The sequence below is a fragment of the Pavona decussata genome, unplaced genomic scaffold (genome assembly GCF_977016875.1).
Source record: "Pavona decussata unplaced genomic scaffold, jaPavDecu1.1 SCAFFOLD_217, whole genome shotgun sequence".
Lineage (NCBI taxonomy): Eukaryota > Metazoa > Cnidaria > Anthozoa > Scleractinia > Agariciidae > Pavona > Pavona decussata.
In genome coordinates this window covers 49,898-71,481 of record NW_028145622.1, presented here as the reverse complement: position 1 = coordinate 71,481, position 21,584 = coordinate 49,898, and the positions used below count along the sequence as shown (strand labels likewise).

General features: G+C 37.5%; 1 protein-coding gene across 1 annotated transcript; it reads right to left on the bottom strand.

Annotated features, from left to right (window-relative positions):
• Window positions 1–41: 41 nt before the first annotated feature.
• On the bottom strand, window positions 42–21,324 carry LOC146459657 (fibroblast growth factor receptor 1-like). Its single transcript, XM_085088950.1, has 15 exons — window positions 21,046–21,324; window positions 18,493–18,624; window positions 15,906–16,196; window positions 12,519–12,560; window positions 8,999–9,115; window positions 8,176–8,227; window positions 6,639–6,823; window positions 5,836–5,952; window positions 5,016–5,203; window positions 4,599–4,727; window positions 3,607–3,695; window positions 2,679–2,719; window positions 2,327–2,426; window positions 1,822–1,918; window positions 42–1,443 (listed from the first exon to the last, which is right to left on the bottom strand). The coding sequence occupies exons 1-15, from the start codon at window positions 21,146–21,148 to the stop codon at window positions 1,273–1,275; spliced, it is 1,854 nt and encodes a 617-aa protein (XP_084945076.1). The 5' UTR covers window positions 21,149–21,324; the 3' UTR covers window positions 42–1,272.
• Window positions 21,325–21,584: the final 260 nt, after the last annotated feature.

Sequence of the window (21,584 nt, the reverse complement as noted above, 5' to 3'; positions counted from 1 at the left end):
GGTTTCTTGCTTGTTTTTTTTTTTTTTTGTTTGTTTGTTTGAATACAGATTTTGAAGAACAATTCCGAAAGTCAAAGCTTTGAATTTAATTATGGTGATTTTGGCAATACCTATGTCAAAGCAGTATACAAAAACAACAACAACGACGGCTGGATTTTATTGTTGAAATACATAAGTAGCTCCTACCACGTGACCTGTATTTCGTGCAATTACTGACTCACAATGACAAATTAAAATCCTTATAAATCTTGTTACGACTGAAAACATTTATGTATTAACTAACTTAATCTTATATGTTAGCCGTGGTGATTTGAGAATACTCTTTAAATAAACTATTTCATGCATTTTTTAGTACAACTTCAGTCCCTTGTATATACATATTCATTTGCTTTCCATGTTTATCCTTCGGTGAGAATGATAATTAATAATAATAATGGTACTGGAATCAGTGATGGATCTAGACTTTCAGACTAGTAGGGAGCCCGTTCTCGAGTGCTTGACCCGCTCATCGTTTCGACCCCGGGGACTGGATGATCCACGAGGCCCCCTCATAGATCCACCACTGCTGATAAGGAGAACGAGAACGAGAATAGGTGTGAAAATGATAAACATTCTTAAAATTACTCCCTTTCTATGGACAATAGTGCGTGTAAAAACCTACCTTTGGTTGGCTATGCTATTGTTCAACTTGCAGGTTATACCTTTTGTTTGCTTTGTTTAACGTCAACTTGTGAGTCTGGCAGATTATTAAACGAAGGATGATCCCTTTTCCTTAACCAGATGCGATAGAATCATTAGATTATGTACACATTTTATGTAGTAGTAACTTGGCCTCCAGAACAAGCCATAAAAACTATATACACATGGATGCATTCTTACCGTCGGAAATGCGTTAGCTTTGACTTCCTGATATTTTGTTATCAGTTGTTTCAGTCGAAATACCAAAGGGAACATTTCTGCAATGTTCCCCTTCTAAAGGTAGTTAAAGGCGTGTGCCTCCTTTTGTCACTGCGCATACGTTCTGCGCATCTCGAGATGGGCAGGAAATCTTCAATTTTGAAAATGCTATGCATTGTTATTTATTTTATAGCTTTTTGGAGTTATTGTTGCTTAATTACTTCCGTTAAATACATGATAAGCCCACATATTTTTGGAATCCAATAGCTCTTGCTAAGATCTGGTTTCCCCGCATTATCATAAACTATGCAAAGTTCCTTGGTATTAAGAGGCACCGTCCTTAAATCGTTAATAAAAGTTCACTCGTAAGCCATGTTACAGCCTGCTGTCTTCCTTTACTTCATCACTAAAATTCTTCGCAGTATCAGATTGTGTCTTCACAGGTTCAAGTGATACAGGCTCGGTTATAGAGATTGAGGCAGCAAGTTCTTCGACATTCGTATACAGGCTCGCCTCGTACTTGGACATGTCCAGATCGACATAATGCTGAAAAAGAGAACAGAGCCTTTTTATTCAGGTTGAAATTGCTTCTGATTTTTAAATCAGTCTGCAGAAAAAAAAAACAGACTTTCGTCAGTTTTCCTAGCCCAGGAGGTGAATTTGGCCAAAAGTTCACAAACCAGTTATAGCATTGTTATAATTATTGACCTTGGATAGTGATGATTAAGGGTACGTTTAAGAGTTCAACTGCAGCAGTCACCTGACATAATGAATAACAGAATCCGCCGCCATCTTGGATCAACCATCCAACGTTTTCTGAGTGTCAAATGACTTTATTGAGAGACTCAAAAGTAGTCATAAGTTATGAAGGAATTGTCAGCATGGCCTAATTGTGGAATATTCAATGCAGGGGTGATAACCTACCTCGTCCTGCAGGTTTTCTGTTGTTATTTCATGAAGGCGGTCAAATGTGGGGCGACTGTTTGGATCTTCACACCAGCAGTCCAACATTATTTGGTAACTATTGATTGACAAGTTGAGATACGCGTTATTTTGACTCTCTCAAGTTCTTCAAACCTTTACCTTCACTTATTTTACCAGGGGCAAGAATTGAATATCCTTACAAACAAACAAAGACAAAAATGATGAAGATAAGGACAACTGGGATTCCAGGAGATTGCTCTGTGTGGGCGATTTCTTGCCACTGTACCTTTTTTACAGTAAGTTGTTATTCTTTCTGTCTCTCTCCGAAAGAAGAATGAAAAGTAATTAATTGCAACAGACTCCAAAAATTAGATCTTTTTCCACATTTTCAACACTATTATACATTCCTAGAAGCCGAGTTATTATCTTCTTCGACGGTTTCCAACTTAATGGGAACTAGCTCTCAAGAAAAATATAAATTTCCTCCAGAGTACTGTTGACTTACAGTTCATCGCTGACATGTTCTGGTTGACTCATGCGATACTTGTTCACCTTCAGTTCATACACAACTTTCCACTCATTCCAACCAGGGTAGGGTACACCACCTACATTTTAAGGGTAAAAAAGAAAAAAAAAAAAAAGAGAAAAAAGAGCTTCACAACATACTAGATTTTTTGTTGGAACAATTTAAAACTCTTAGTATGGAGGACGGAGTAAGCCGAGTAACGGATATTCCGAGAAATCTAAAGAGAGCATACAGTTGATTTAGGCTGTCTGTTCTTAAAAACGAAAGTAACAGCTGTTTCAACCCAAGCTTATCGTGTGTGACATTATCTCGCAGCTGTGAGTAAACTTACCCAAGGTAAAGATCTCGTACAGAACAACTCCGTAAGACCATCTGGTGGAGCAATAAAATACAACAGGTCGTGGTCAACTTTCTTTATGAAAGATCTTGTAGCCCAAGTTTTGCTTTCAATTTATTAATTCAATCTTTTAATTTACTTTCCTTAAAACCTTATCTCGAGTAGCAGTTTTATCCAGTTCTATTTCAATTATGCTAGGACGAGGAATTCGCCACCCTACTGCCCCAAACTATATTACTTTTTCCAAAACACAAAGGCAGGTGAATCCCAGTTCGCATTTTCCACTTCCAGATAAAGCCTGACTCAGACAACCATATACCCAGAATGATTCGTCTCGTGCAGAACATTAATCAGCATCTTACGTTAAGGTGCACAAGAGCTGTACACGGCAATAACTCACACTTGATCATGAATAGCCACAATTAAAAATGAGCATCTCCCGTCAAAGGGACACTGTCACGAAGATTTTGGTGTAGTTTGGTCAAAACTTCTCACATTTTTTATCAAGAACCTCTTCTCTTACATGAAATTGTTCTCAGAGCACCGGGAGGAAAATATGAAACGATTTCTCCGAGAAAGAATAAATTAAATCATAATCATATTTTTAGCATTTTTCCAAAATACACATGAGGAACCTGAAAAAATGGCCAATCTTTTGAAGTTGCAATCCATTTCCATCCTAGCCATCCGCAGTCAGAGATGAATAATACTAGTTTCTGTGCACTGAACCGTTTTTTTTTTTTAATTTACGTTTGTAACATCCATACAAATATATTCTTTTGGCTATTTAAATTGACACTAAAAAAACGGTGACACTGCACCTTTAAGAAGGTATTTGGTCGATTAAAAGAAAGCAACAACGAATTGCTTGTTACTAAAAAGTTTAAGTGAAGTTTTAGATCTATTTCACCGATGTACTTACACGTCACTTTTTTCGGATACCCTCACATCTTTATCAGGTGTGTCATTAAACAGGTGCTCAGGGGCGGTCCACTTGATTGGTAGGCGGCCCTGCAGCGATAACAAAGGAAACACCAAAGCTACATGTGAAACCTTTAACAGAAGCAAATTCTCCTGTATCTCTATCACTTTGAGAACTTCCAAGGCGGATGGCTTAACGTGTGGTTATTCAAATCAGGGGTCGGTTTGATAATTGTACCTTACAAACTGGGCTGTTGGTTTGACATCAAGAATTCTAAAACGAGTACAACCTGCATCACTAAAGACTAAATTCTGACATTTTCTTTGTCTCGTTTTTTGCATGAGCGCGTAATAACAAGGGTCAAGATTGTTATTTACCAAGTAAAATCGCTTGTTTTGCATGGTGAAGAGGAAGGAATCTATTCAAAATCAATTATTACCTCCAATGTTTCTGAATTTGTTTTTACCAAGTAGCCAAGTGCATAATTACGGCACCAGAACAGCCAGCCACTATCGATCGCATTCTTATCACGCAAATCTTTAAAGCAATTTACAGTCCTTTACCAAGGTTCCAAAATCTGGACCTCTCTCCCAAAATCAATTACGTCTTCATCTAGTTTTTTCACCTTTAAGGAAAAAAGCACCATATTTTCTATTTATTAATGACAGCCGAGGGTGGCCACTCTTATAAGCCTGGCAGTTTCTTGAGGTCTCCTCGCCATTATTGTAAATTGAATGATTTCTTCTTTTTTTGATAAGGCAAATAAATGATGATGATGATGATGATGATGATGATGATTCTAATTTTAAAACCTGGGTTTTATGGACCACAGCAAACGAATATATTCCTTTCTTGGTCAATTCCAGGTTACACTAGCTTTCATGTGTACAGTTATTACCAATCTTCGCCCCGATAAATAAAACGCTTTTGGAGCATTGTATAATATATTTTTAGCCAGAAAAGGTGCCTTGGGTGTGTTGCGTTAATCTTACCTTTCGTACCGCAGTGCAGTAAAGATATTGATATTTATCTCTGATAAGAGCCAGTCCAAAGTCTGTTATTTTGCATATTCTGCCCTCCCCTACGAGAACATTGCGGGCGGCTAGATCACGGTGAAGAATCTAGACGTGGTAACAAATTAAATGAGATGTAGCTTAGAAAAAAACCAGCATGATATCTTTCATGATCAAAGCTTGAATATAAAAGTTACAAACCAATTTTAAGCTTCTCAATCTTTGAATTAAAGCATTAGTAAGGAATAATAGTTAACAGAATAAGGTACCGATGGAAAAAAGGTTCAAAGAAATATGCACAGGCGTGATGTTATTGATTTTGTCTATGCTCTTCCTTGCACTAAAAATAAATAGATAAAAAAAATATATTAAAGAAGAATTAACAGGAATGTGTACCTTCTTGGATGCCAGAAAACTCATGCCGGAAGCTATCTGCTGGGCAAACGAGAGAAGATCATATGACGTCACTTCCTGTTGCCAATTTTCTGGGCAGTTGCAGTACTTGTCCTCCATCCCACGGCTTTTCCTGAGGTAGCCAAGCAAATCCCCATATGGTGCATACTCCAGAATTAACATCATGGGAGCTGCATATTTTTCGTTACGAGAAATTAAAGGCTTTGATTATTAGATAATTCTTAGAATAACAGTTTGTACCGATCCATGTTAGGAATTGAAAGTACGACTGGTCTGGCTAATACAATGAAGATGTTATGAACAGACGTTTGGGGACAAAGTATCTGCATAGTATTAACATTATATTTTTAAAGGCTTTAGAGTGTTTTCAAAGTCGCCGCTGGCAGGACCTCCCCCCCCCCCCCCCCCCTCCCATCCCCCAGTCTAGAAAGGGTTAAAACAACTGACTGAATAGATACACGACTGATCGAACATATGACCATTATATCTTAATTAGGTTGCGGGACCTGAAACTGACGGACATCAACCCACACAACTGGGAAAAGCTCGCACTCCAGATGACAGAGACGGGTGCCGTCTTGCCGCACGTGATGCCACATCCGCTGCGCTGCTCTCAAGAGAAAGACTGACCCAACAGGGCGCACACCATTGTCTCCCGAGACAGAAGAATGCCTACTTACTTATTTGCTTTCCAATTCGGATACACCAAAGTAAGCTTCATCAAGGGGTGATAAAGCTGAGATCAGTCAGCCCCTTACTAACTTTATTGTCCGTCGATCTCAGAATAAATGACTTGTCTTACCAAATGTCGACACGCAACCTAGGAAATTGACAATGTTCGGGTGTTTATCTCCATCTAATGATTTCCCCAACTCGATTTCTTGGGCCAACGATTCCTTTTCTGAGTCAGAACTGTTGTCTAAATTAAAAAGGCATTTTTAATTAATTCAATGTTAAGGAGCATTAAACAGGTCCAAGGCTAATTCAATCCTAAACTTTAGTTCGGAAAATAGAAAGCAATGACACCAGGTGATTTTTCTTTTGTTTTGTTTTTTAAAGCAAGGAGAGCTATATTAGAAATTAACGGATATAAAGTATTGCCGAAACTGGACTGGCAAGTTTACTTGATAAGCAAACTTTTTCTCCCATAGAAGTCTCATTTATGGTACATGCTTGCTCAGGGAACTGAAATTATAATAAAAACGAACTGATTCAACAAAATGTTGCTTTAGCTCAAGGATAGAATTTAAAACTTCAATAACCCTGGCAAGCTACTGCGTGACGGACATATCTTCATTTACGATAAAAAAAACAAACAAACAAACAAACAAAAAAACTCAGATATTTAAGGGTGCTTTCGATTGACCCTATTCCAGAATAGGAATACATACAATTATGACAAGAAAACCCTCGGGGGGAAGCGGGGGGGTGGGGGGGGGGGGGGTGGGGGTGCTTTGGAGTTACTGAAATACAAAATGGCTCTTAAATTACCATGTGTCAGCGAAAGTTCAAATTTAATTCAAAGAGAGAATCTAACAGCTATTCCGCTTATTCTTATTCCGGAATACGGTCAATCGAAAGCAACCTAAGTTCAATAAGTCTTACGTTTTAGTTTCTTAACAGCCACTGTTATTTCGCCGGGAATTCCTTTTAATCCACTAACCACAGCTTTCCACACTTCACCGAATGATCCGCTCCCGACAACGCTTTGTAGATCTATATTTTTCGACGCAATTTCCCAGCAAGAGGAGGTCACTGAAAGATATCTTGTGTCTGTATCCTTACCTTCTCTAGAACAGACAACACGCAAAAGCAACAGTGTGCTAAACAAACTATATACTCCCGCAGATGATTAGATTGTGCTTCAAATTATAAATAGTTTTTTTTTTTTAAAAGAAGTTTGCTCGAAAAGCAGTATTTATTTCATAGAGTACCATGTGGCGCATACTAATTTGATTTACTCATGATCAACAAATCCGAGTTGCACGTGACACGGCTGGATCGTAATAAACACATTTTGTTTTGTTTTCTTGGAGGTATGTAATATTTTCTTTAGCAATTATTCAATAGGGCATTTTCACTATGGCGCCATTTTACTGCAACTACCAGAATTCTCCTGGTTTTTGTTTTCTCATGCTAATTAGAGCTATTGTTCTTTGCTGTCCGCTGGGATTACAAAATTTGAATTTGGAAAGGAAATCGAAATTAATTCTGGTAGTTATAGTAAAATGACGCCATCATGAAAATGGCCTATTGAGTAAATTTTAGATGTGATGTGAATGAACAACCTCAAAAACATTCCCACAAAAAGCATGTCAATGTGGCGCTCAAACAATAGGCTCCTTTATACATATTAAAATTCAGCTTTGCAATGAGGCCTATTGGACACAAACAAAGAAAGTTGAACAATCGCGTTTATTCATTTCTGTTGTTCGGGTCCTCTTTAACTCGATTTCAAGTTGAATTTTAATTTGCTAAAGGAGCCTATAGCTCAACTGAAAAGGAGGAGATTAGCATACAATCAAAACATCTGAGTGTTTTCTGATATTTGTGATACAAAATCGAAGGAATATCCCTCACTTTTCGCTCTTAAACGTTCAATGAAACAAAAAAGTCTGAGAAAAAGAAAACTCTCAGCATACTGCTTTACAAGCGTCTCGTGGATAAAAGGTCCAAGAACGATTTTTGGGAGAGGCGTAAAACTAGGAGAAGCCAAGCATCGTGGTTTCGTTTGAACTGACCAAGCCTTTAACCCTGGAGACTGAAGGTACGTTGTTGTACTTTAGGCTACTTTCTTTAGGTTTAAGTCACTTTCGTTTAAAAATTATCCAAAAAGCATGACAAGAGGTTTTGGCCTCCATGTTGATTGGAAACCAATATAACCGGACGCCATTTATTGTATTTCGAAGCTAATGTGGTTTGAAAATCTATTATAGTTTAGCCGTATTGGTATTTTTGAACAAAGATCACTAATGGAGGGAAATATATATTAAGTGCGCGTTAACGTTGTAAATTATCAGCGATCTGATGGCTGAAAGGACTTTTGAATAATATTGATAATTTTTTGAAATGTTATTGCTACTTGCTTATTTATCTACTTATTTCTTTATTTACTTATTTAATTAATAATTTTTCATTTTACGTTTCCAGTGCGAGATTTTCTGCCATTCCAGATGTAGCGCCGTTTCCTCGGGCTAAGAAATAAAATTCGCAAAAAAGTCATAGTCCAGCATGGGTAATAAACGAAGTAAGCCAATGAACAACATTCGTTATATCTACCTAAAGTTCAAACAGAGGAAAGACCCTCACAGTTATTTACACAACTAAAGCAGTTGCGTAAAGAAAGCCTGAAAAAATCAAGGTTTTAACGAGATGCCAACCCTGCTTAATTAAGTTGCGTAAATAACTGCCAGGCTCTTTCCTCTGTTTACCCTTTTACCCACAGTTCAAGTATATGTATCATATATTCGCATTCATCTACCTAAAGTGTTACTCCAATCATGTGGAACTGCATGTGAATACTATTTGAAAGTGAAAGTTCCCTCACCTAGTTCAACCTCTCTGTGGTTAAAATTGATGGTTTGCTTTAGTGATGATTTTTTACAAAACGAGCAAGAATGACAATGATCATCATGATCATGATCATCATCATCATCATCATCATCATTATTATTAACATAGACTTTTTTACAGTTACCCAGGTACCTGTTGAGGTACTAGTTTGAAAATGGTTAACGGGAAACCTAACCTGTACTCTTTGGGAGTAAAGGTGCGTGATACGTCTTAGGGATTCTATTCAAAATTTTCACAAGAAACCTTTACTGTTTTTTTTTTTTTTTTTTTTTTTAACATGGCAGTTTTCCACCCCACCCTATGGAGGCAACATATTCCCGACAAAAATCTGCGATTGGATGGTGTCAGCGTTTGCTTAATTTCCGGTCAAACATATTTTGTCTGGGGTGTACCTGCAACTCGCCTTTTGTATTTAACCAAGAAAATTACAATGCTCAGGAAAAACATGGCGGATACAACGGTCAATGATGCCAGCAAAGCCGTGTAATTTCTGTTCTCAGGTGGAGGATCTAAAAATAAATAAAATATTGCTATAGTAACCTAATATGATTAATTAGCCTGGTTACCACCATTATTAGTTTTACATTTTGGTGTAATCTTCCATTGAATGAATGAATGAATGAATGAATGAATGAATGAATGAATGAATGAATGAATGAATGAATGAATGAATGAATGAATGAATGAATGAATGAATGAATGAATGAATGAATGAATGAATGAATGAATGAATGAATGAATGAATGGCTGGGTGGATGGACGGACGGACGGACGAACTAACGAACGAACGAACGAACGAACGAACGAACGAACGAACGAACGAACGAATGAATGAATGAATGAATGGCTGGGTGGATGGACGGACGGACGGACGGACGAACTAACGAATGAACGAACGAACGAACGAACGAACGAACGAACGAACGAACGAATGAATGAATGAATGAATGAATGAATGAATGAATGAATGAATGAATTAATGAATGGATGGATGGATGGATGGATGGATGGATGGATGGATGGATGAATGAATGAATGAATGAATGAATGAATGAATGAATGAATGAATGAATGAATGAATGAATGAACGGCTGGGTGGATGGACGGACGGACGGACGGACGAACTAACGAACGAACGAACGAACGAACGAACGAACGAACGAACGAACGAACGAACGAACGAACGAATGAATGAATGAATGAATGAATAAGTGACATTTTATTTCAATAGGGTGCGCAATTACAGTCAAGACTGTACTCTCCCTTGTGGCCCTACATGTGTGAAACTAAGTTACAACAACATTACTAAAATTTTAGAATACTAAGGTACTAAAAAACTTAAACACAAAAATACTGAAATGCTAAAATATTAAATACTGAAAAACTAAAGTACTAGAACAGCGAGAAATACAAGACACCGAAAGAGTCACGAAAGTCTGCTCAATGTCCAAAACGTTTCCCGTGAAGTCCTTTTTCTACTTTCTAGTAAATCAATAGTAAATTATAGAATAATAGAGCTGTTTTGTTTGAGTTTTGGACGAAACGTCTATCAAAGAGAGGTATATGTCACAGAAAGCCTATTCATGGGGGGTACGCGCTTAAAAAACTATTTAAAACAGGCGTACATTAGAACGTTGATTGCTGTTAACAGAATAATTATATCCATGGCCAGCCCACACCACCTCTAATCAAAGGCCGTGTGAGGCAAATCATGAAGTAGAATTTTTTTTGTTTTTGTCTTTGTTTTGTTTTGTTTCAGTTTTTATCGAAGTAAAATTTAGTAGGTGTAAGGAACTGGTTCCATCAGTCACAATGCAACTCTTGGTAATTAATGTTTAATGGAAAGATATCAGGTTGGTAATCGGAAGGTAAAGGGATCGATTCAATACATTGTCTCGAGAATACCCAACGTATCAGAATAATATAACAATAAAGATTGGTTGTTAGTTACCCCTGACATTTAGATTATAGGTGTCGGCCTCCGAACGAAAGGACGATGAAGAATTCCAGAACCATGCTTCACAATTGTACAATCCCTTGTCCTTAAGAGATACTCTATCAATTATATGATGGAAGGGCCGAAAAGACTTCTGTGAATTGATATCAACTGTGAAGTTCGGTTTCTGTCATTATCAACATCATCATAATCACTAGCATACCTCAGTGACCGACTATCACGTAAACGCGCAATCTGATTGGCTACACAGGTGCCGTCTATCGATCGATAGACGGCACCTGCAGCTGTTGAAAATGGCTTCCCCTCCGCGTTTTCGTGAAGTTTGTAAAGAAGACGTACAAAACGTTTTGCAAAGTGCTATTCCAGAAAAAAACAAAGAGAGCTACAAAGTATGGAATAAAGATTTTTAAAGGCAAGTGCAGAACAATTTCCGAAATAAAATACTTTATTTAAAACCAACAACAAATTACGCGTAAGCTTTCTTAAGCTCGTAAGTAAACAAAACAAAGTTGTCAAAGAAAAGTAACAATTGCGGTTCTTGTTTTGATTTAGACTGGTTTTCAACCCAAAAAGAAATACAACAGCCATTGAACAACAAACCAAAGCCGAATTAAACACGTGTTTGCAGAGGTTTTATGTGTCAGTGAGACAAACAAATGGCGAACCGTTTAAAGTTTCTTCACTTAAAGCCATCCGAGTGGCCATTGATCTATTAACAAGCCGGGGCCTATCGTCGGTGATTATGAATTTAAGAAGGCAAATGATACGCTAAATGCAGTCTGTAAAAATTTGATGAAAGAGGGAAAAGTTCGTCCAGTTGTTCATAAAACTCCCATCATAAGCGAGCTATTGCAAAAGCTTTTTGAAAGTGGTCAACTGGGAAATGCAGATCCTAAACAAGATCCTAAACAATTACAGCAAACCGCGTGGTTTTAAACATACCTGTATTTCGGGAGGAGAGGAAGAGAAAACCAATTAAAATATAACGCAGTCTCACTCCAAACTACTCCAAAGATGTTTATCCTCCGCCAAACACCACAGGGTAGACGATATTTTGAGCTGCGAAGAGAGTTTCCGGGGGCGATTTTGTCGACAAAAAGCCACCAAGGCGGCGTAAACGACAACACCGACAAAGCAGACGGCAAAATGTTTGTCAACTCTTTTCCAGAATTTGAAAATGAAAAGGACTTTGAAATTAAGCTTAGTCTGAGCTTAATTAATTTTTTCTTCTACGGTTTGCAAGTTTCTGAGACTGCGCAATGTATGCACTCTGTAGCTTTGTTTTATTGATGAATGAACTTTGATGAATGAACTTTGCAAATGCGCCAGTTTGTCAGAGCGTGCGCGATTTAGCATGCATCATTGCACAAATGTATCAAAATTCATGAAATAAAAATATTTTTTGCTTGATAGATCGATCACTGAGGTATGCTAAAACAATTAGACGGCTCGCTCTCGGTTTCTATCGCCTTTGATAGTTGACTCGGGGCTTCGCCCCTCGCCAACTATCAGTCGATAGAAACCTCGAGCTCGCCGTCTAATTGTTAATTACCCGAGTCGATGCAACAACTCCCTGAAGGTATCATGAAATTGGTACCGTTCTGCCAAATTTCTTGCGTCACGTTAGCGGAGATTGTACGTTTGTTTTCGGACATTCACGTCTTTGAAGACACCACGTGCTCTAACAAAAGGGTACAGTGATTATGAACCCAAGTAAAATTGCCTTTCTCAAGTAAAGTTCCTTATACGTAAAGTTCTACAGGCACAGGCTTGGCAACAACTTAACATGAAAGGCGTCCAGGAATACTAATATTAAGGCTTGATATAGCTGTAAGAACTTGAACGCAGCATAGAACTTTAATTGATGTGTACAATATTTTCAACTGAAAATTAATGAAGATAGCTAAACGAAAGGAGAGCTAGTGGATATAGTACCAAATTTGCAACTGAGTTACCTGTATTACTGCTGCTATAATCCATGCATTCTGGACAGGTATCTACAGAATGTTACGAATAAATATTAGCAGCCGTTAACTAGGGAAGGGACTTAAGGCCCGGTTCATACGTCGAACTTTACATGAGCCGAACCTAATCATTTGGTTCGGCGCATGTAAAGATCGACGTATAAATCAGTTAGGATCGACAGATTTGTATTTGGGTCGACCCGCCGTTCTATTCGACTGCGCCAGTCGAATAGAACGGCAAAAGCTCGACTTCGATTCAGACGTCGAACTTTTCATGTGCCGAACCAAATGCATACGTTATGTATAAATTATATAAATTATATCTATCCCAGATGTCTGCGCGTTCCATCGACTTGGCATGCGCAAAGGACTTCATTCTGAACAAGATGGCGGGAAAAGAGGAATGTGCCTGTTCTTCTTGTTTCGAAACAACTGAATATACTTGTCTGAGATGCGAATCTTAAAAAAAAAAAAGAATCTATTCTTGAAGTACACACGCACTTCAAACCGACAGAAACTTTTCAATACAGGCTATATCAAAGGCGAAGCGTCAAGACTTCTCAGAACAAAATCTTCAAAAACAACATTGGAAGAGAACATCACTCTATTCAAACAGAGATTACGCAACAGAGGTTACCTCGATAACCATATAATAAAACTCTTTCAGAAGTCAACCTCGGCGAAAGAATGTCGGCACTACAAAACAAACTAAAAACCCGCAAAAACATTTTGAGGTTTGTTATGGAATATCGCCCTTCTGTGCCTAACCTAAAACAATTCAGATGAGTAAATACAGGAGCCATAATCAGGGATGGAGGTCCACGGGGTCCACGCGTCCCCATGAGTTGTACCAAAAATAATATATCTTTAGAAAAAATACCCCCCCCCCCCCTCCTCACGTCATAAACCCGCGTGAATACACGCAAGTTTGCGTGGGGCTACTACCTTATATGTGACACGGATAGCAACTGAGAAAAAATTCACTAAAGATAAAAAAGTCCTTACCTGTCTGAGTACATGTCCGTAGAGTGTATAAAGCTTTTTTCATTCATTCAACAGTAGCAATGCACGCAGCGCCACCGTTTTGGCGCCTTTTTGATTATGACTATACTGTGAGAGTCATGTGATCAATAGGCCGCTTAGTCCAACTTTTCCCGTTTTCTTTCAATTGTTACCTTTTCTTTGTGAGAGTCTAATTTCTTAAATGTGGGCACTGAGGAGATATTTCCCGGCAGAATTTTAAAATTTGGACGCTATTTTCAACGGGTAGAAAAAAATTTCAATTTCTCCACGCGCGAACCTGGCCGTTGACACGCGTGCGCGCACGCGCGTATGGCGTAATTTTTTTCTAAAAATAGATTTTTTTGGTTCAACACATGAGGACAGGCCCACAAGTCAAAATGGCATCTCGTTACGGTCTCCATCCCTGATTATGGCTCCTGGTAAATGACACTTGATAGAAAATCTGCCTCTGCTAAGGGAGATCTACAAAGACCCTTCCTTACGTTCCTACAGAAAAGGGAGATCTTTGAAAGACGTACTCGTAAGAGCAAATTAGCTTTGAAGGTCATATTCTTCCTATCTCGACCAGTAGGAGCCGTGTTTGGCCTGTCTTTATTATTTTACCAAACAAGCTCTTCCATGTCGAATTCATCTTTCCCGCCATTTTGAATCTTGCTGAGTAAAAACAACAGCCGCTGACCACGAAAATCTACTTTCTCACTTTAGCTTTAATTAAGTTCGACTTGAATTAGGTTCGACGTCTGAATCAACTGCCGAACTTAATTAGTTGGGTCGACCTTAATAGGTATTAGGTTCGGCTCATGTAAAGTTCGACGTATGAACCGGGCCTAAGAGAGCTATCAAAAACCAATGACGTCTACAAAACGCTAGACTGTTTAAGGTTACCTTAAACCTTCAGAAGTGTCTTCAGAGTTGTCTCGCGTCCATGCAAGCGATGTATAGCTAGCGCGTCCGGTTTAAACTGTAGATACCTGCACCCTTATATCAAATTAAAGCTTATAGAGCTTGCTATCAAACTAAACCAAGAATTTTGAAATAAAATGAATTGCCGAATTTTTAACGCTGTTGTCTCGATTCAATTTTTTTGACTTGGAGGAGCCACTTCAAAGAGCTAAAACTCAAAGGAAATTTGTTCGTTTGCCTTCAAATTTGGACTGTAGCTAGTTTAACATATAAAAAACAAAAACGTGTCATTGAATTTTTTCTTTCGAAATATTTTTTCTCCGAGAGCGATTTTTGTACGATCACTCCACATTTTTTTCATCCTGTTTCGAAAATGTTCTATAACTTTTCATTGCAATTCAATATGGCAAAACGCAGACACCTTTTTTTAGCGCTTTGGGTCCGGAAACTGAGGAGCAAATTAAATTAGCGAAAAACAAAATTCGCTTTGTCTTGTAGCTTTAAAAAGGTGATTCGGACGCTCGCATTTAGAGGTCGTGAAAAATTCGACAATTTATTTTAGTTCAATATTCTTGGTATAGTTTGATAGCCAGCTTTATAAGCTTTAATTTGATATAGGGGTTTAGCTATCTACAGTTCAAACTGGACGCGCTACATCGCTTGGACGCGAGACACCTCTGAAGGTATAGGTTAACCTTAAAGACTCTTATTTCCCCATGTGATTGTCTAGATCGCATGTCTCGATCAAATTGCCACCATAGTGGTTTGTAATGGCGAATGCAATCCTGGGGCCAAAACCACCGAGGCTGGGGGAAGGGGGTGTAAAGCTTCTAGCCCCTCTCTTTACACTTCCTCGGTAGTTTTGGGGCTCTCCCTAGTTTGCGGTGGTCATTCAATCCAAGATGGTGGGCAGATAGATGGTACCATACGATCTCGGCAATCACATAAACAGAAAGCAATAGGCTATTTCCAAGTTGCTTTGACCCTCATTGTCAAAGGTAGACTTCTTGCATAGATTTTATCTCGAAAATTAGCTTTCATTCATTGGGCCATGCAAACAAACTAATTTTTACATGAAAAGCTTTACTCGAAACTTGGCTTCCACAATGAGGTCAAAAGCAACTCCGAATGGCCTATGCTTATTGATATCTTTATATGCTTTTCTAAATTTTCAGTAACTTGAAAACTGAATGATTGATCGAATGATCACTCGATTGAGTAATTAATTGTTGGTTGGTTAATTGTTTTATTGATTGATTGATTGATTGGTTGATTGATTAATTGATTGATTGATCGATTGATTGATAGATTTATTGATTAATTGGTTGATTGATTGATTGATTGATTGATGGATGAATCAATTGTTGACTGACTAATGTTAAATTAAATTTTTTTAAAGAGAATTGATCACAGAAATTACCCTAAATACATCCATTTGGACCTTTATTATACCTTTACAGATAGTAATCCCTTCGTCTTTACAGTTCATTGATATCTCAGCCTCGAAATCACCACACGTCGTCTTGTTAGATGCTAGTTCCACAGGACAGATACCGTTCGTGACCGGACTTTCCACTCCAAATGCACCCTGGGCTGAATGGAAGCCCAACGAACGGCACATCTGATGAGCAAGATTCGTATCCCATGTTGGGTGGCAAAATTTTTTCCAACCATTGGGTAGTTCGACTTGTAGGTGGAATTTAGCAACCGAAGCATTGAAACGTTCAACATTTATCCTGTATGCTACAATCGCATAAAATTAGAAAAAGAAAAAAAAAGACGTAAACAAGAAACTTAATAAATAAAGGTCAGTTTATGTGGATGGGGGAGAGGTATGGGGAAGGAGAAAAATTGCACGAGGTGATTAAGAACTCACAAATATGCTAATATTGCAGCAAACACTGACTAGAAAATCAATTTAATGTTATAGTTCATTGCTCATGCAGCTTGCTGTTTCCATGTAAACACGATTTTGACAGCCATGGATTTTGAAATTTGGATTTTCTTCCTTCTTTGAGGGTGAAAGTTCATCCTCGGTTAAAGCGTTTACATTAACTCATCATTTTTTGGTTTTCGTTACTTCTGAGTAAATTGGGACTGTTTTCAGCGGGGAAATCGAGAAATCTAAGATGGCGGATTGAGGATGACTGTGTAGAACAAATGACATAATTCCACGTAAAATGATTTCATCATACTTCTGTGCATACCCAAAGCAAACAATTTTGGACGTACCTTGTACGGTCTAATTTTCCTTACACTAATGTCAAGGCCAAAGCCAAGGTCAAGGTCACGCCTGAGCCTCTGGCTCGGGTTTAGAGGGCAACCTCATCCCATGCTTTGACATTCACAAATTGATTGATTGATTGATTGATTGATTGATTGATTGATTGATTGATTGATTGACTGACTGACTAACTGACTGACTGAATGACTGACTGACTGACTGATTGATTGATTGATTGATTGATTGATTGATTGATTGATTGATTGATTGATTGATTGATTGATTGATTGATTGATTGATTGTAGAGACAGTAGAAAGCACTTGGTCTTTAAAAATCTCCGGTATTTTTCGAGCAGTAAACAGGACTTCTGTAAGATATCTCTCTAAAAAAATATGACCCAGCATGCATAAGGTAAACCCGTGGGTTTGAACAGTAAGAGTGGTAGAACTGTGTTCAAGGTGTCATAGGTTTGACGTACTTCTTTTGGGGAACAAAACTTTTTTTAGAGGGTCCAATGGGGTTAATCGTTAGTCGTAAAATTACCAAAAATTTAAGTCGTTAGACGTAGAAAATGTTCAATTTTAATTGTTAGTCGTAAAAAAAAAGTTAATCGTTAAATAATTCCTATCCACAATTTGCATTTTAGAGATTGTCCAGATCGTCTTTTAGGAATTGTCGTTTTATTTCTAGTGGGTGATGTATCCTATTTTGGGATATTTTCATCCGGGAAAGGTCCTGAGAGACATACTGACCTTTAGAATGTGTTTTGCAACAATGGAAACTAATTTTGAACTATCAGTACAGTAATTGACTTTCTTTTCAGATGTCTGTTAACCGTTACGGAAAGAAATTAACCGTTAGCCATAGAAAAGCCAACATATTAGCCGTCAACCGTAAATGCCTCCACCCCACTGAGACCTTCCTTTTACTTTTACGCCATTGAAAAAAAAATCGAAACAATTCCATGGATGAAGTCAAGAAATTAACATGTTATAGATGATAAGAAAATAAGGAATTTGTCTAAGTGTCAGGTCTGTGTGGTATTCCGTACTCGAGTTATTTGACAAAATGTATCACACAAATTTATAGAGCTTAGTATGGAGACGCCATGTTGGTGACATGGCGGCCGGAAATATGAAAAAAAACATCTGGAGTTTACTTTTGCCAGAAAAAGAGATTTGTTTTCCCTTGTGAATTTTCGAATGTTTAGATAAATATTTCTTCTCAAACTTAAATTGTTTAAAATGCTCAAAATCATCCGAAGAGTCATTTTTAAGATACGGAAAAGCTCTGACACGGCCGTCCTCCTGATGTCACGCACGATGAAAACTCGGAAATTGAAATTGGTCTATTTTCAAAAGAAAGTACGTACGACATCGAGATAAGAAATTATGAAAATTTTAAGGTAATCTTTCCTTGAATGAAGGTTAAAATTTTGTAGGTCTCCCGGTTTTTTAATTCTAGAATTTGGTGACGTCACGTGAAAACCAAGAATTCCGTTGACATATTAATCATTCAAACGGTAGTATCAATATCCATATTGTCCTTACTGTTATACCTATACTGCTTACAGAACTATACATTGCTAGTTTTAAGAATCTGTCTTACCATCGAAACCTACATCTTTAGTGATCATTTTATTTATTCTCATTACCTGATTGCGTGACATTGTAAGGAGAAATTAAACACTGACCACTATTAAGGGTTAACGAGCTCCACAATACTAATCATCACTTTTATTGCCATTAATTTAAAAGTCATCACTGATCACGAAAGCTACATTATAGAGGATACTTTTTCAGTGTTTGTCTCACCTTTACAACTTTGATTTTCCGCACAACGTCTTATCTCCAGCTTGTTTTCACCACATCCATCTTTGCACTCTCTTGTTTGGAGCTTGACACTGCATCTACCGAGACATTGGCGCCAATTGCTCCACTGTGCAACTGAAATAAGGTGGAGATTATTGACAAAACTTTAATCTATTGGGTTGTTCTAAGGATTCGCTGTTTAAAATAATACGATTTTGGCCCAGGATAAGAGTTTTTAAAGATATCTTATTTACATCTTTAAAGATTTCTTCTTGATTAGAAAGCTGACAAAATCAAATACAAAATATTAAACTAACTACAGTTTTCAGGACCTGCAAAACGCTTCACTCTCGCGAGTTTTCCAGTTCACTTTAAGCTCAAGTCTATCTATTATTCTATGGCTATCCCACTTTCATAACGTTATCGGGTGAATTATAACTATTTTTATTTATTTTTAGCAGTATATAACCTCGAAATTCCTTGTATCGCAGTGAGATTACTCCTCTGGTGTATATTCTTAGTGATATTCTAAACCACGATAATAGGTCGTAGTAGCAGGCTTGAATTTGCTTCCGCTATATGTATCTCGCCTATTCACGGTGCTGAGAAAACTCCGTTCTTTAATTGGTATGGGATTTCCAAAAGAGGAAATAACACTTCACATCGTAGGTGCTGCAAGGTCCTGCCATTTACTGCATACCTTTTTTAAAAAGTCTATAGCTGCTATGGGTTGAGCATGATAGCAGTCCTTTTGAGGATTTCCTACGTCATCCAAGATGGCGGATTTTGAGCAGATTTTCATCTTTCCTACAATGTTGTTTTTCGCTCTTTCCAGAACGTTGAAAAAATTGCTGTTTGGACTGTTTTTTTTTTTATTATAATTATTTCAGAATTTTTTCCTGAAATTATTCACAATTTATCCAAGAAAAGCTGTTATAAAGAATTTAATTTGAGATATCACTGCAAATGTCTCTCGTATTGTGTCTTAAGAAAGACAATCTTTTAAAACAAAATAATTTGAAATGTAATCACGAAATTTCTCCTCGGTTGTAAATCAATGCTGCTAAATATTAACTAAAATGTAAATATTTCAAGTAATACCATTCATTTTAAAGATATTTTAAAATAGATGAACAACTCAACGGGAACCCCATTTGATAACGCAGCCTTAATTTCCGCACGAGAGCCTTACTTATAAAGACCTCGTTTGTAATTCATCAATTAGAAAGGGGCCGGTTTTTAATGAACTGTTAGTATATATAGTTGGTATTTAAATTCAAATACATGGGGCCCCAAAAATAATTATCGATACCATCTGCGTTCATTTGCTCTATGCTTGCCTTTCCATTTAGAGCTCTCTCCTTTTTGACTAAAAAATACTTTAAATCAACGTCAATTCGCCTTTTTGTCCTTTCGTTTTCACGTCTCACAATTTTTTTACTGTTTCCAGCCGCTAGGTCAGCCATTCTTACCCCTACTTATTAGATTTTTTAGGTCTTCGTTTTACAATTCTCAGGTTTTGTCTTTAGAGTGGCAATACATGTTGTAAACTTATCGAGTAACTTGCCCAAGATGACCCAGACACCCAATATACCTCCAATATCATGAAGTACTTTACATTAGATAAACTCAATACACAGATTTTTGTCATCCAAACTTCTGTTGATAAGGTTCTATCAATTAAAGATGTATTGAAATTAATAAGTGTGAACAGAATGGATGTTTAAAAATGAAAACGATGGATTGTAACGTTCACAGATATTTGGCTATCAATATAGCTGGAATAAGAACGACTTTAAGTCAAGTACCTCGCGATGACCTTCGACAAAAAAAAGCCAAATCAACTTTATTCCTTATTTGCCTTGTCGAAATTGCTTTTCCTGTCCATTCCTCTTATCTGTTAGGCATCTGTCCATTGCGATTACGACTGAATTGATTTTTCCTTTAGAGCTATATCGTTTCCGAGTTACAACACAAGGCTCTAAAATTACTGGTACTAGCAGTGACAGGCTTTTGTCCTGCAAGCACAGTAAACGACTTTAAGCTCGTCAGGACTTAATATAAGTTAGCACACTGTGATAGAAGACCGAAGGATCCCGCTGATGAAGTTTGTAATCGTCGAGTACTCGTGGTTACAGTTGCAGCTCTCTCAACCCTGGTTGACTAAATGACATATTTCTGTATTACTTGTGCATGACCGAGCTTGAAGTCTGTAAATAATCTTTATTTTTATCACCTCACAAGACGTTTTCGACATTACTGATGTGGCCAGTTAAAATGATGTGCTTTAACTTCATCGTTGCACTTGTAAATAAACGGAAGATTTTCGTGTTCGATTCAACTCACTATACCCTCATAAGATTATGTAATTTTGCTTCTTATTGCAGTTCCAGATTCGTAAATATAGCAAAACTTAACTGCTACATGGCCAAGATTAACGTACATCTTCATTGCTTTTTATGACGGCATGTTTTAAGTCTTTTGATATTTTACAACGCAGACAGGCAAAAATTTAATATTGAAGGACAGTCATAAATATAACATAGTATACTTTACCTCCTTCAAAATCTCTTGAGCTTTGCCCTTTCATAAAACCCAAAAGGGTGGAAGATAATACAACTATAAACAGCCAAGCTCGAAAGGGGAAGCACCAAGTCATCTTCTCACGCTGTTTTCAGACTTAACTCCACCAGCTTTACGATAACATTTCGTGGATGGATCTAAATATACTATGGTGGGTTGTGAATTGTTGGTTAAAACTCACGAATGCCTTTTTTGTTTTGGCTGCAAATACAAATGATTGGAAACAGTAGATAAAATCTGCATTAGAACTGAGCAGGCGTAGATGGCATGCGAACACTGAAAACGGCGGCAGATTTATAACTTGTAATGAATAATTTACGTATTATTGTGACATCTCTCTACATTAGTTGTATTTAACTTTTGATAAGTTTATGTTAGGAAATTAAAAACCTCTGCCATGGAGTTTTGTATTTACATTTGTATTTGTTTTCTGAGATGGCGGAAAAACAGCGGCAGACAGTTCAATTAATATACTGGCGTTTTTTAAAAAGATTGGATTGACAAGATATTAA

Bases quoted from the DNA above. Each gene is read 5' to 3' on its own strand.
- LOC146459657 (XM_085088950.1), bottom strand. From the start codon at position 21,148: ATGACTTGGTGCTTCCCCTTTCGAGCTTGGCTGTTTATAGTTGTATTA. The intron at 8,228-8,998 runs GTACACCCCAGA...TTTATTTCTTAG, and splicing joins ATACAAAAGGCGAGTTGCAG to CCCGAGGAAACGGCGCTACA. The intron at 2,720-3,606 runs GTAAGTACATCG...TTGCTCCACCAG, and splicing joins GTATCCGAAAAAAGTGACGT to ATGGTCTTACGGAGTTGTTC.